General features: G+C 33.7%; 3 protein-coding genes across 3 annotated transcripts; 2 read left to right on the plus strand and 1 right to left on the minus strand.

Annotated features, from left to right (window-relative positions):
* LOC124438283 lies at positions 1 to 1,313 on the plus strand. Its single transcript, XM_046988339.1, has one exon. It carries the CDS (start codon positions 93 to 95, stop codon positions 948 to 950), a length of 858 nt encoding a protein of 285 aa, XP_046844295.1. The 5' UTR covers positions 1 to 92; the 3' UTR covers positions 951 to 1,313.
* A 3,942-nt stretch (positions 1,314 to 5,255) lies between these two features.
* LOC124438992 (G1/S-specific cyclin-D2-like) lies at positions 5,256 to 7,453 on the plus strand. Its single transcript, XM_046989186.1, has 5 exons — positions 5,256 to 5,641; positions 5,840 to 6,055; positions 6,248 to 6,413; positions 6,865 to 7,004; positions 7,226 to 7,453. Exons 1-5 carry the CDS (start codon positions 5,447 to 5,449, stop codon positions 7,361 to 7,363), a joined length of 855 nt encoding a protein of 284 aa, XP_046845142.1. The 5' UTR covers positions 5,256 to 5,446; the 3' UTR covers positions 7,364 to 7,453.
* A 2,701-nt stretch (positions 7,454 to 10,154) lies between these two features.
* LOC124438827 (serine/threonine-protein phosphatase 2A catalytic subunit beta isoform) lies at positions 10,155 to 14,365 on the minus strand. The gene is made up of 7 exons (XM_046989042.1): positions 14,096 to 14,365; positions 13,129 to 13,338; positions 11,945 to 12,118; positions 11,741 to 11,830; positions 11,501 to 11,662; positions 11,175 to 11,293; positions 10,155 to 10,623 (listed from the first exon to the last, which is right to left on the minus strand). The coding sequence occupies exons 1-7, from the start codon at positions 14,195 to 14,197 to the stop codon at positions 10,551 to 10,553; spliced, it is 930 nt and encodes a 309-aa protein (XP_046844998.1). The 5' UTR covers positions 14,198 to 14,365; the 3' UTR covers positions 10,155 to 10,550.
* Between the last annotated feature and the right edge of the window lie 107 nt (positions 14,366 to 14,472).

Here is a 14,472-nt window from a genome sequence, read left to right on the forward strand (position 1 = left end):
GGGAAACTGTTAGTGACGTCATTACAGTAAACGTAAACATTGCAGTGATAAAAACATTTAGATTTTTGAAAATGATTATTTTTCTTAGATAAATGGCCTCAAAAAATATTCTTGCATCGCCTCATGCCAAGATTATTAGCAGGTATTGCCGTTATTTCTTGGCTTTGGACTTGATTTTGATATGCATTTTTGTATACGTTTGGTACTCTTTGTGCAACGGCAGTTTCTGTATAAATACAGTAAGTTCAAAATCGAAGACAAACATTTTAGCTTTTGGTGACTCAATCACAAGAGGTCATGTTAAGCACTATCCAAGAACGTATTATCCTTATTCAGAAAGTTTGAGGAAAACTCTAAATCGTCTTCATGCGAAAGATGTTACTTTTATAGTGGATAATTATGGAGTTAATGGCGACAAAGCTTTAGGTACTGCTGAAACAAGGCTCGCAAGCGCTTTGAAATCAAAACAATACGAATGGATAATAATTTTAATAGGAACAAACGACCTGGGGTCTTACTTCAAATATCATGATGATCAAGAGAAATATAAGAACAGTACAGTGTTTATAGAAGCATTGTTTGCAAAGATCAAAAAACTTTGCTCAATGGCACTTGGCACTAATGCCTTGGTTATTCTTGGTACTATATTTGCTCACACATGTGAAGAACGATCATCTTATTGTGAATCACTGTCCATCAACCGCCAGTCTCTTAATAAGAAGTTACGAGACTATGTCTTTGACACAAGAGAATTGTTGATACTTGCTGATTTTGACAATGATTTATGTTATAGAAAGCTTAGTGAAGAGAAACGTAAACTGTATTGGCAAGATGATGTCCATTTGACAGAAGCAGGATATGAACGCATGGCAAAATTAATTTATCAAAAAATGCTTCCTTACCTTCCCGAGATGGTCCAACAACAGTCTCAGATTAAATCACAAAAATGATTGAACATTACTATGATTTTAATTTCACAATAAAAGAACTGTTTAAATAGTTGTAAAAAGAAGTGCATGTTTACCTATTGCTCTTTGGAACAGTCTTATCTGGTGATAGTTTTTGCCAGTTGCTAATGAAATAGAAAGAAATTAGTTCATGATCATCATTGGGTTTGGAAATGAGAAAGGACTGGATCTATAGTTGAAAATTATGAGCACTCCTACCAGTCCTGGGAACAAGACATGAAATGTAAAACCCACAATTACCTTAATCTAGAATTAACCATTTTAAAAGTTCAGTCTGGGATAGGCAGATATTAAATATATCTTGTCAATGAAAATAAATTTCTGACAGTTTGAACTTATGAAAAACGTTAGGAATAACTTTGGTGTCAACCATCCTTCCCAAAATAACGAGCATACACAGCCGTTTCTGTCGAGAACCCTAGTTTTCTTGGATAACGATCGCAGCAGACAGAGACTGGACTCCATCTCGAGTCCTAAAAATGTTTCAAATCAAGAAGTGGCGTGTATGCGTCAGCATCTTTAGTGAACAGGGTCGAACATAAGTGGGGGGACGAGTAAGTAAGACTCACAGCTTTTGTGAAATCTTTATAAAAGTTCGTTCTGAGACTGATAGAGGACAAAAATGGTGAACTTTTTCAAGCAAATAAAGATACAGACGTGTTGCTTAATTTTTATATAAGAGTTTTTGATGATGCCGGAAAATTGTTGTCTCGTATTGAGGACACTTATTTTCTGAAGTATTTCATCTTCGCAGACAGTTTTGTTGTTGCAATATCTGTATTTGAAGAGGACAGTCAAAGAAATGTCGTCTCTGTCAATTAAAACAAACATAGTTTCTATACATTCTTTAATCCTAAATATTTAAAGTGAGATTACTTTATCGGGCGTAAAAAAAACCACCACCCAAGATTAGAAATCTGATGTATGTTAGCATGTCAATTATCACTTTATTTATATAGATTCACAAAATTATTTGTAAAATTCCCGGAAGGTTTATTCACGATGTAAAATGAAACAAAGTTGGAGAATCTTGTTGAGAAGTCTTCGAGACACTTGAGGTATACTGTCGAGACATAGTCAAGATTGTTAAACTAATGCTGGTTTCGTCGTTTTAAATTTAATTAAATGTTTATTATCTTAAGATAGTGAGCCATGTTAAGTGAGACAAACCTGACAAACTTTGCTGGCGGACTGCAATTTTAAGCACTCGTCACAGAATTGAGGAGTTGATGTTTTCGAATTATGTACTAAAACGTAGGAGCCCCCCTCCCCTGTTATCGCAGTAATATAGTCACAAGTGACAAGTAATTATGAATAAAATTTACACTTCCTGAGAACCATTGTGTATTATTTTCGATAGAGGTTTCTCATTCGTTTCGTTTGTATCCATAGATTATGTTCAGACTGTGTTTCGAATTTAGACTCCTATTTTCGAAGGATTTCGTTTCTCTCTTTTTCATTTTCATTCTTTTTTATATTTAAATTGTTGCGTCACAAAATCCACGTGGATCACTTAAGAGACCAGTCATCATTTATGAATAAAATTAATTTTTGTTTTGTGTTGAAGTGTCAAGGTTATTGTCAACATTCATTGAAGTTAGTTGTACTCAGTATAGTGAGTTGATTTTCAATCTAAAGAGTGAGTAAAAACTTCCACAATTTTATCAAATAATCTGAAACAGATTTAGAGGTTTTGAAAGGAATCTTTTGATGCATGACAGATATAGTATAAAATATTCAATTAACCAAACAAGTCTGTCTCTGTAAACATTCTTTGTCAGTAAACCTGCACAAGAGTAAGACTGTAAATCATATCTCAGTCGTATAAATGTGAACGAACATGGTAGAAAATTGTAAAGTAATTTTCATTAGCTATTAGATGAAAATCGTGAAAATTTTGATTTCTTAATTGCAAATATAGATGAAAAAGTTTTGCTCCAATCTTTACAAATTCGACTTCTTTTTCATTGCTTTATATCTGTATTTCGATTATGTTCAGTTTGTCTTGGAAGTTTCATTCAGCGCACAGCAAGTGCCTCTTATATTGGAACGTTTTTAAAATGAGTAAAAAATAATTTGAAATTCAAATAGCATGTGGCTCGAACATTCTGCACTTTCAAAAAAAAGAAATATTTCAAGGTCAAACCGGTCAATCAACTTTTGCTCTGAGAAAAACAGTTTATAAAGTAAGTCACGAGTAACGTTACAATACCAAACACCAAACCAAATTCTCCTTTTTATAAAGTAAATCAAAATCTGTAATCTATGTTAATGCAATTTTATGTGTTGTTATCAAATGACAAATGTTTGCTCCATTCGTATAACCTGTTCAGTTACAGGACAGAAACTCTAATCGACATATAAATCTTCTCTTTTATCATTGGCTTGAAAGATGTATTTCATCAACTGGGTAATAAGGGTGTATCTTTCTGTCGCAACTATCCAAGTGTGGATTGTACTGTCTGTAACTGCTGTGAATTATATTGATTGATGTTATAAACATTGAAGTGTCATTTGACTGCAACTGTACTTTAACACAAATTTGAAGATAAATAATGACTAAGGTAGGAACAGCAATTTATGTTTACAGGTTGAGAGCTTTGAATGGTTTATTTAGAAAGACAGTGTGGTATTCCGGTGCTTAAACCTAATGTAATGTTAACACCTCAACAGCAGGTCTTTGCAGCCATATGACTTTAAGGAAATTGATTCATGAATACTTTATTGTAATTCAAATTTTTTGGCGATGTATCTGTCTTGTTTCATTATTGATAAAATAAACCAGCACACCAATAAAGTATGTAAGTTCAATAGATGGCGGCCCAACACCATTACCAAAATTCTTCTGTTTAATCTTGCTCAACGATGATTCTCTGCTTAATGAAACATGTCAATTTTCCGCTCTTAAACTGAGTTAGCTGAACTGAAGTACACTAGCTTAATCCTTTTCCTTAATCCTTTACCTTTTCTGCCACAAATTTATTAAAGTATTGATTTCAGCATGCAATTATTTTAAGCTAACATATGAAGCAAGAAAAAATTCTGCGTTTCTACTGATGATTGGTGAAGAATTATTGCGGCTTATAACCTTTCTTTTTTTAATGGTGTTTACCTGAGAAGATCCTACGTTCTGTATGGTTAATGACTTTCGCTATTAACTGTATTGCATTCCTGGATTTAACTTAATCCTTTTTATTGTTTCATTTACTTAAATATTTTCTCGCAAGACAAATTAACTTTACCGAAAAATAATTTTACACAGTTGTGATATATTTAATAGAAAACCGTTAAAAAAACCCGAAAAACGTTTCTGCGAAGAAACTTTTCAGGAAATCGATAATATTAATGCGAAAACATAGACAAAACTTGTGGCATGATCAAAATTCTGCTTTTAATAACAACAGTCAACAGGATCCAATTAGTTTTCAGCTACTAGCACTATAGTTGGACGTTCGAGGTTATAATGCTCTTTTTGTATATTTCAATTGAATCTTTGTTTTTTAATCAATCATTTTAATACGTTGCTATATCAACACAAACGTAAGAAATGAAAAAAATGAAGGGAAAGGTTTAGCGCTTGCTGTGATTTCTGTGCAGCATTTCCACGGTGATTACGAATTTCATATCAAGGCTAAGATAAAAAAGATAAGTTCCAACAGATTTTCGTTTCGCCCACCAGGTGTTAAATTTTGACAGGCGGCTGAAAGATCAAGTAGGTTAGAGAAAGGCAATAATTTTATTTCACAAACATTATGATAAATATAAAAAATAAGAACTGACATTATGCTCACTTTCAAAGTTCAAAGTGCTACAAACGAGAGGGAGGGCTTTCGAATGAGAGTTAACCTAAATGGCAGTTCGTGAATACTCATACCGTCACGCTTAACTGCTAAATTGCATACATAGCGATCATTGTAAACAGAAAGACGGGCGACTCGTTGACAGAAATTATTTTCTTGTTCCAACAAGCAGATTATAAAAATATTTTTCACAAATACTTCGAATTCGATAATTTGAACTCTCGTTTTGCATTTCCCCCACCGTGAAGAAACCGTCTTTGGATGAATTTCTAGACCATTTTATGTGAGAACTGAGGACATAGGACATGAAGAGTGATTTACATAGATGGAAGACACCGCTCGCGTTGTGATTGGTTGAAATAACGGAAGCTATAGAATAACAGGCTGTAAATTATAGAGGTTGCCTAGCGTCATGTGGATCTGCCTAGATACGTCAATTACAGACCTCACAGAGAAATCTCATCATAATCGTGCACTTCTTATTCATTCTGCTTTAAGTCGTCGTCTGTGAGGGGTCAAGTGTGAAGAGCAGGGTTGTGGACCTAAACGGTCAACATCTACGCACAATTTGCTTCGAAATCACACGCCAGACCAACATCATACTTCGGAAAGAACCTGCTTTTGAAAAATTCGTGTGATTTTAAATCTGGTAGCGATTCGTATTACGCGATTTGGACCATGGACTTACAATGCCGAGAGGGATTTGGTCTTCGACACAGTTATAAAGATCCCATACTTCTTAATGATGAGCGTGTTTTGAAAAATTTACTGTCATACGAAGAGCGCTATATGCCTAGTGCTACATATTTAACTGTTTTGCAAAATGATATAAAGCCCTACATGAGGAAGATAGTCGCATCGTGGATGCTTGAGGTATTTGAACGTATATTTCATCGCGTTTATATCGTAAATATTAAGTCATTATGATAAAATGGGAGACTAATGCAATATAGTTTCTAAAAATAATTTCCGTTAGGCCGGGACGATAGCGATATCGTTTATTGCAAGTCTACCATCAGTGAAATTATTGCACAACATCGTTTATTTATATTTACACTTCAATAACCTTAGGTGTGCGATGAACAGAATTGTGAAGAAGAGGTTTTTCCATTGGCAATGAACTATTTAGACAGATTTTTATGTGTATTAGAGATAAAAAAGAGCCGCTTACAACTCCTTGGAGCAAGTTGCATGTTTTTGGCGAGCAAACTTCGTGATAGTAGACCGTTAACAGCAGAAAAGCTTGTCATTTACACCGACAATTCCATCACATTAGACGAACTCATGGTAAACAAGAATCAAATATTTTTCTTAGCTTGTTTGTTAGCTTTGTCCCTTACAATCTCACTTCCCGATAATTAACCAGTTTTGATTAGTGAACCCTTTCTTACTGATATTCAAAACATGGTGTCTGAAATTTGATGCTAATTTTTGCAAGAGTATTTCATAAGTGAATGGAGATCTATTTGAATTATTTAGAGTTGGGAACTAATAGTTTTGGACAAATTGCAGTGGGATATATCTGCTGTTACGCCACACGACTTCTTGGACCATTTATTTTTGAGATTACCATTTCATTTCAATGAGGAAAGATTAGCTGTTGTCCGTAAGCATGCTTCAACATTCATCGCTCTATGTTGCACTGGTAAGTTAATAACACACTCCTTAACTTTAAAACGGTATTTTAAAACATTTCGCACCTTAATTTTAAGATGATACATGGTTCTTTCTAATGCAAATGAAATACTAAGCTACCATGCTGTGTTTTTAATTAATGACTTGAAGACGCCAAAACATTTCCAAAACCGAACATAGAAAAAAATACTGAACGATTTTACAGCCTGCACAGGTTATCTTTTTACACACAATACAATTATTGTAATTGATACAACATTATTTCTTCTTTGTAATTCCTTTTCTGGCTATTTGTATCATTGCTGCGTAGGATTCACATGTTTGAATAAGAATCTTCTAGCCAGTTAAAATATCTGTGTGGAATTTCCTATAGGCAACAGGAAAACATCCTTAAAGTAGTCTATGTTTTATTTGACTACGAAAATGTAGAATTTATGGAATATTTTCGTTTATTTTTATAGATATTCGCTTTGTGCTGTACACACCAAGCATGATAGCAGCAGGAGCAGTCTGTGCTGCTGTGGCTGGATTTAGGCATGATTTCCCCATCACGAGAAACGAAATGCTGCTACTTATGAGCAAAATCACCAATATTGACCAGGTAACAACACTTTGAAGAAATGCATGCTTCATCATGTCGTCCTTTAGTTTATGAAGATGCTTGATTAAAAGGAAAGATAACAATTCTCATTTTCTAGCCATGTTAATAGAACTCTTATTTTTTTCATTCTCTAAATTGGCTGCGTGACACGCCATGTGTTTCACTTAGAAAACAGGCCGTCATTTGCTTGTAAATTTTATATTTGGTTTTTTTTTGTGAAGGAGTGTCTTGGTTCATGTGAAAATCTTATTGAAGAAGTTTTACATTTAAATATCATCAATACAGAAGTAGATTCCCAGACTAAATTGAGTGAACAATCTATGACACCAACAGATTTAGAGGCTGTGAAATTATCATAGCTTTCGTTATATTTCTTTATACGCGTCTTTCGTCCATAAAATATCACCAAGTCTTGTATATATTGTTAATAAAGAATTTATATAAACGAATGTTTCGCGTACAAACTTGTTTTTCTGTTACAACACTTCATATTGTTCTTCCTGTGAAATCTATGAAAAAGAAGCTCTTTGTTTGAGAGTACTTGATGCTGACCTTCAGTTCTCTTCATTTTCTATAAGTTTAATGTAAATTTTATGACAGTTAGTTTAGCGAGAATGGTGTTTACATATGATCTTGAAAACCTCTCTTAGTGCGGGAAAAGCTATCGCCAATGAACAGAAACTGACTGAAACGATGTTTTTTCATGGTGGATAAAATTTCCATTTTTCTCCACCTCCTGCGACAACGTCGAGGCTTATGGTCTATGTATTAACTAAAACCACCAAAACATTTTGAGATGATAAGTGATAATGGGGATTTGAGATCAAGTGAACAGCATGATTCCTGGAATAAAGTCACTTCTAGATCAACAAAAATTTTGACCCCCAACAATATACAATCGACGAAATGTTACCATAAAAACAGTGAATACAAGAGTGGATTTATTCTTCATCGTAGCTAATTAAAAATGCTAATATTAGCATATAGAAAAAAATTCTTCCTAACGACGGGCCATTAATAGAGTAAGAGTTAAACTGGGTGTAAATATTTGAAATAGTGCCAAATATATCGGATCGTCAGGCATACCGCTCTTTAATGAAAGAGCAAAATGATTTGGTGAGTGCTCAATGCGTAATTTAAACGAAAGACGAACACGCATTGTATTTGTACAAGGTTTGACAAGTTGAAATATTCCATACTGGCAAAAAACGTGTGTTAAACCACGCGTCACGTCTTTCATTAAGAATGGAATGTCTACCCCATCAAAGAATGAAGATGGGGAAACATTTGTGTTTACATTAACCGTTCCCAATTAAAGTAAACACTCGCATTCACATGATTTATTGGAAGAGATGAAAACGTGAAAAAATGACGATTGGAAACATTCACGTCAATACTATATTCTTCCAATACTTTGCTTCAAGGTTAAGACTAAAACCATCATTCCTTAAGATGGGTGATCTCTCCAAGCAGTGATAGGAAGTGATCCTTTCTCACAAAGTAGAGAACATGTGTTTGAAGAAATGTTTTGATTACATTAATGATGTGGAAATTGGCAAAATTTGAACTTTGACCCAACTGTCCCTTTTAAATCTCCGCAAGAATAATTGCACTCTCTACCTCTTTTGCACTACAGTAAGACACATCTTTTGAATGTACTAAATGAGTTCAAATAAAGAAAGTTAAAAGCTCAATTTCCTTGAAAAAACTCCCAATAATTAATAAAATGATCTTTGATCAGAAGTACACTTTTCAATAAGGTAGAAAGGCAGTGAATAAATACATATATATAATGGACACACGTCCAAAAAGACAGACGGACAACATTGCCTACGGCTAAGATTTATTTTTCTTCAAGGACGACTTCCTTGTATTTGTGTAAGTCTACTTGAAAAACGAAAGCATTTTAACATCATATAAATTTACATACCACCGACGCCCAAACTGAATTAGACCCTTTAATTGACCTTTACAGAGTACAAATGTGTGAAAGAAAAAACAAATATAACCATAAAGAAAACTCATCTTAATATGATTAACTGATGGTGCACAAATTTTTTGCTAGAAAATTATAGAATAAGATATGTAATTACATTAAAAGGAAGATATTTCTTGTTTCACTTTGAGAAATTAGGAACATTTACATACAAAACCGGATACAGCCATCGTCACTTGCTCGTGTAACAAGGAATTCTAATCAGACTCACACAGTGATTGTGGTATGTTTACATACTTGAACATTCCTACTCTATGCTTTTTAGATTGTCGCCAATCGGATCTACAAAATAATAACTAATCTCAACCTCGAGCTATGTCCATCGTATAATTTCCTGTTTCGAAAGCTTTAGGCGGATTTGTCTCAGCAAAAAGCGATGTCTCCAAAGATACAATATAATATACAATCGTGGACAATATACGTATGACATAGTCCATTTATAGGATTTTGTAACCTTTGCTATAATATTAAATTAACTATTCTAGTTGGGAGTTCAGTTACAAATACCATCCATATGACTGCAGCAATCCAATCATGTTTGAAATGTCATCTGTGTGGTGGGAAAACGTCATAACATAGCGCGCCACATTGACATCAGCGCGCGATATGTTAATTTCACTCGATGACACGCGCACAGTCAGACAATCACGCAATCCCTATGGCTCTATAAACATATACGAAAGCTTTTTTCATGCTTCTAGCGGCCTTTTATCATAGGATAAAGTTAGCAGTTATAATTACAAGGTGATTAAGTGAATTCCTGACGATCCACAGCAAACAATACATATACCAGTTAGGTATGAAGTATTCGTTCTGCAGCTATTTTATTAATCTTCCCTAATGCTATTTTAGCGTAAGGTGTACGGCTTGAGAACAGTTTAGCTAATTATTGACGATATAATCATAAGATAAATTATCGCATTTTGACAAGATCATTTGAGGTTATGTTAGCAGTGCAATAAATCAAGCTGTGTTCACACGGTCAAGATAAGCATAAACGGAAAACAAACGGATCTCAAGAAATTTTCCCTGATATAGAAAGGCAAGGTAAAAAAGTAAACAGCAAATGAATTGCTGACGATAGCAGAGTTACTGAAAATTAGAAAGTTCTCCGACCAAAGCAAAGAAGTTAAGTGATTTTTAAACAATACAAATACGGTTTATCTTTTCATTAAATTTCGTTCATTTAAGAACATAGCAAATGTTAATTTCATCTTTATATAATATTTAGATGTCAAATATTCTTTCGAAAGACTCGGTCGAACAATGCCTAGGTCATTTCAAATACTTCATGGCTAAAGACATTAAAATATATGTCACTGAGATCTCTGTGTGATGAAGTCGTTTGAAAAAATTGGCAAGATGATCAAATAGGATAAAACATTATGAAATCGAGAATATTAAATAAGCTCTCCAGGAAAAATACTCATGATAAAGCGACAAAAGAGTGTTTTGTGGCCTCATCATGTACGTTGCAAACACTTGGTTTACCATAACTCTTCTCTTTGAAATTCTTCAGCTATTTCACATATTTTACAGGGCGAAACGTTCTACAGGAAATAATCCGGCGTACGTCGTGTCACATGCGGCTCGCCTCGTCGGGGGGCTGGGTCGAATTGTAAGCTTAAAAAGATAAAACAATCAATCATCACATGACATACTTTTTAATGGGTGATTTGAGAATTTACACTGTTTCAAAGAAAATAATAAAACAAAGTCTGTGACAGTTTTGTATGTAATGTGAATTTGTAGCATGTATCAATATATTTTTCTGCTAAGATTGATAATTATTTTGTGCAATTATGTTGCAGAGAATAGCTATTGATTTACGAGCTAACCATATGCTGCTTGCTGTAACTTCTCGCAGTACAGGTTGCTCAGCATATGCAAGCAAATAACGCAAAGTTTTTTGATGTTTGACTCAGCAAAATTAATGGCAACAGGGCACAAGAAACCTCCTTGCTCAAAGGATAAATCCATTGAAAGTAATGTATTACATGCCAGAAAAGAAGTGGAAATTAGTGCTGTGACATTGAATAAAAGCAACATAAGTTCAAATTACAAATGTGAAAATTAATTTGTAAACAAGACAAAGGCATTTGCTTGCCTAGACATTACTTATTTAATTATGAAGGGAAGTTAGCATTAAAGTGAATATACAAACTGAATCTTACAATGAATATTTTAGTGAATCATCCAATTCCATGATTGCAGCTTGATTCCCACAGCGATAACAGTAATTAGGAGCACTGAATATAGTCACAACATTACGATCATGACACCAGTTATAACCCTACAATCAAATCATGTAAAAATCTTCAGATGTTAGCATAAATCCTACCTGCATACATAGGTATTCAATATACATATTACTCTCATTATTGCAGAATTTTTTCATAGTATCACTCAAGTCTACCTGATGGTAGTTTTGATAGATTTAAATCACTGAGCATATGGTTTAGTAAAGTTTGTCTCAAATCAATATCCTTTAGGATCAAACCTCCATGACAAGCTGATGAGCTCTAGACACTAAAGTTAATCCATTTGTATGGTTAAATTGTTCGGATATATCTTGACCAAAGGTATAGCCAGCACCTCGAGGTGATATACCCCAACCACCACGATCATCTGGGTCACTCCATAACAAATCACACATTGGACCCTACACAAATAAAACACCATGTATAAGGTATGTGAAAATTTGAGAATCAACACCAAGAAACGCAGCTTCTGGTTTAACCTCATGGGGAACTTCCTGTATTCTGTCCAATGCACGAATATGATCTAATGTATCAATGGATGGTGATAGACCACCATGAAGACAGAAGATCTAAAGCAATTTTTAGAAAAAAAACGATAACAACTAAACATTTGTCAGACACACTATGTTAGTATCCACCAACGTGACTATCATTTAAACAAAACAAAAGTAAAAGAACATTACCTGTCTATCAACAAGAGCAGTAAGAGGAAGATAGTCAAATAGGTCCGTGAAATATTTCCAAACATTTGCATTGCCATATTTACGTAAACACTCATCGTAAAAACCATAAACTTGAGTGATTTGTCTGCTTTCGTGGTTGCCTCGTAATATAGTGATTCTGTGAGGAAAACGTACCTAAAAATACATGAAAAGATAAAGAAAATGCTGAAAAAACACAATCAAATATACAGTGTAGAAAAAAAGTAGAGGTAAGGAGTTGGCAAATTTATGATTGTCTCATCTTTAATTACATGTTGCTGAATCCTAGAGTTGGATCTTCAGTCAATTCAGATCAACTAACCAAACACAGCATACTTTATTTAGGCTGATTGCAGGACACAAGGGGATTCAAAACCCCTAATGCTCAAAGGTCAGCCATTGAATAACAAAATTAAAATACATAAATACAAGATTACACAATATTCAAAATTTCAATATCCTGTGAAATAATAATCTATTATGTATTCTTAAGAGATAATAAAATGTAGGCATTGCCCATTGACGAAAAAAAGTTCAATATATTTAGGTGTATGAGCCTTGCCTGTGTTCTAACTTTACCTGCGTATGAAAGTTAATGGAATGGAAACACTGTGCAAGCAGTTGATTATGTGTGCAAATGACAGAGTTAAGAGTAAGATTATTGACAGTATCTAAATCCTTATGCAACTAAAACTAGAAACTGCAGTTTGCATTGTTCTGTTTTGTGGCATTCCAACATTGTTCATGTGATTAGCTTTTTGTTTTCTTTCATTTGAGAATATGGAAGTGTTTTAAAAACAATAAATTGCAAACAAGGCCTTGAAAATATGCACATAGTAAGATCGTGCACAAAACCAGATTTGTCTGTGCAATAATTTTTTTATTAATTGCATGTTTCAAAAACAATTCACAATTGTCTTTGAGTTAGAACAATGTGCGAATTAGTTCAGAAAAAACGATGTGCAATTTTTTTGACAAAATTGTTTCTTTAGAGCCACAATCAAATTGATATTACGTTAATTTTTTTATAGCGCTAATTGCTAAATTAATATTTCTAAACGTGAGCAAATTCATTTTAGCTAAAACAATGTGCATATTGCACATTGCACACCGTTAATTCGCACACTGAGTTAGAAACATTTATTGGTCATTATATAAATTATTACCTTTAAAGCAACCAATAAAGTGACAGTTTCAACAGAATAGTAACCTCTATCAACATAGTCTCCCATAAAAAGATAGTTTGTATCCGGAGATTTTCCCCCAATACGAAACAGCTCCATAAGATCATGAAACTGACCGTGAACATCTCCACAAACAGTAACGGGACATTTCATTTCTTGAACATTTGACTCCTTGGATAGAATTTCTTTTGCCTAATAACGCATATTTTTATAACAGAAATGAATAATTCCCTTAACATGTGGCAGATAGCAGTGCCAAGAACTTGAGATGGAATATTTGTGAAAATTACAAACAAGGACATTTGCAACTCTACCATGATGGTTTAATGGTATATGCCACTTTTTCATAAAACATAAAAAATACTTGCTCTTAAAGTTATCATCTTGTAAACCCAAGATAAAATTTTTAAATACAATTTACAGAGATAAATCAAAATATCACTGTAAATTGTAGACTTGATTGAGTTTACAAAATGATTTTTTTCATGTTTTTTCTTCTGCATCATTTTTCTTCATTCATAATTGAACTTCATAAAAAATTCTACATTTTAAGTCACAATTCACCTTATTTCACATTTTATGTGTAATAAGTTGTTATTAAGTAACGGGACTTTATTCCTACCCATCATGTTCAATTCAATCCCAACGCATCCCTAAATGTCTGTACAATTTTTAGATTTTTGACATCAATAAATTATTGTAGTACTAATACTAAAAATTTGGACTTGAATCATGAGGCAAGCCTAGAAAAAAAATAGCCCAAATGCGAATTTCATTCCGGCCCGATCGATCAATCGGTATTGTATAAAAGGCATAATTCAATAAGTTCATGAACACATTTTAAGAATGCACAGATATAATTTTCAGCAAATATCACCAAATAAAACACTAGTTCTTAGAAACTTAGTACGACGCATTTGTTCAAGAAAGACAATTGATGCCAACGTACCTTTTCACATAGAGTTTTAACCATTGGTTCTGACAACTGCTTACATTCGTTCAATTGCTCGATCCATGTGTCTAAATCTTTTGATGTCGTTTTCTCCTCCATGATATAAATAATAGCTTCAAGTGACAATGAAAAAAAAAACTGGAGCTTGCGAAAAAATGTCAATTCTGTTCAAGGAGGTCTCAAGAAATGTATTACTGAAGCAGGCGAATTTCTGAAAGATGGCGTCCTTCCCACCTTCCCACAAATGAGGTATGAAATGATGACGTCCCCTGACGGGACTAGCCGATGATAGCTTCGTAACAACATCGTTATTCTCCGTAAGAAGCTTGGACTCAATTAAAAATTTAAAGTTTAGAATGAATGTATTTTATGAG

The sequence above is a fragment of the Xenia sp. Carnegie-2017 genome, unplaced genomic scaffold, assembly GCF_021976095.1.
Source record: "Xenia sp. Carnegie-2017 unplaced genomic scaffold, XeniaSp_v1 HiC_scaffold_19, whole genome shotgun sequence".
NCBI lineage: Eukaryota > Metazoa > Cnidaria > Anthozoa > Malacalcyonacea > Xeniidae > Xenia > Xenia sp. Carnegie-2017.

Coding starts and splice junctions, on each gene's coding strand:
- LOC124438283 (XM_046988339.1), top strand. CDS start 93: ATGGCCTCAAAAAATATTCTTGCATCGCCTCATGCCAAGATTATTAGC.
- LOC124438992 (XM_046989186.1), top strand. CDS start 5,447: ATGGACTTACAATGCCGAGAGGGATTTGGTCTTCGACACAGTTATAAA. Junction 5,642..5,839: donor TCGCATCGTGGATGCTTGAG/GTATTTGAACGT, acceptor CAATAACCTTAG/GTGTGCGATGAACAGAATTG. Junction 6,056..6,247: donor TCACATTAGACGAACTCATG/GTAAACAAGAAT, acceptor TGAATTATTTAG/AGTTGGGAACTAATAGTTTT.
- LOC124438827 (XM_046989042.1), bottom strand. CDS start 14,197: ATGGAGGAGAAAACGACATCAAAAGATTTAGACACATGGATCGAGCAA. Junction 13,339..14,095: donor TTAAAACTCTATGTGAAAAG/GTACGTTGGCAT, acceptor ATGCGTTATTAG/GCAAAAGAAATTCTATCCAA. Junction 12,119..13,128: donor CTTTATTGGTTGCTTTAAAG/GTAATAATTTAT, acceptor ATGTATTTTTAG/GTACGTTTTCCTCACAGAAT.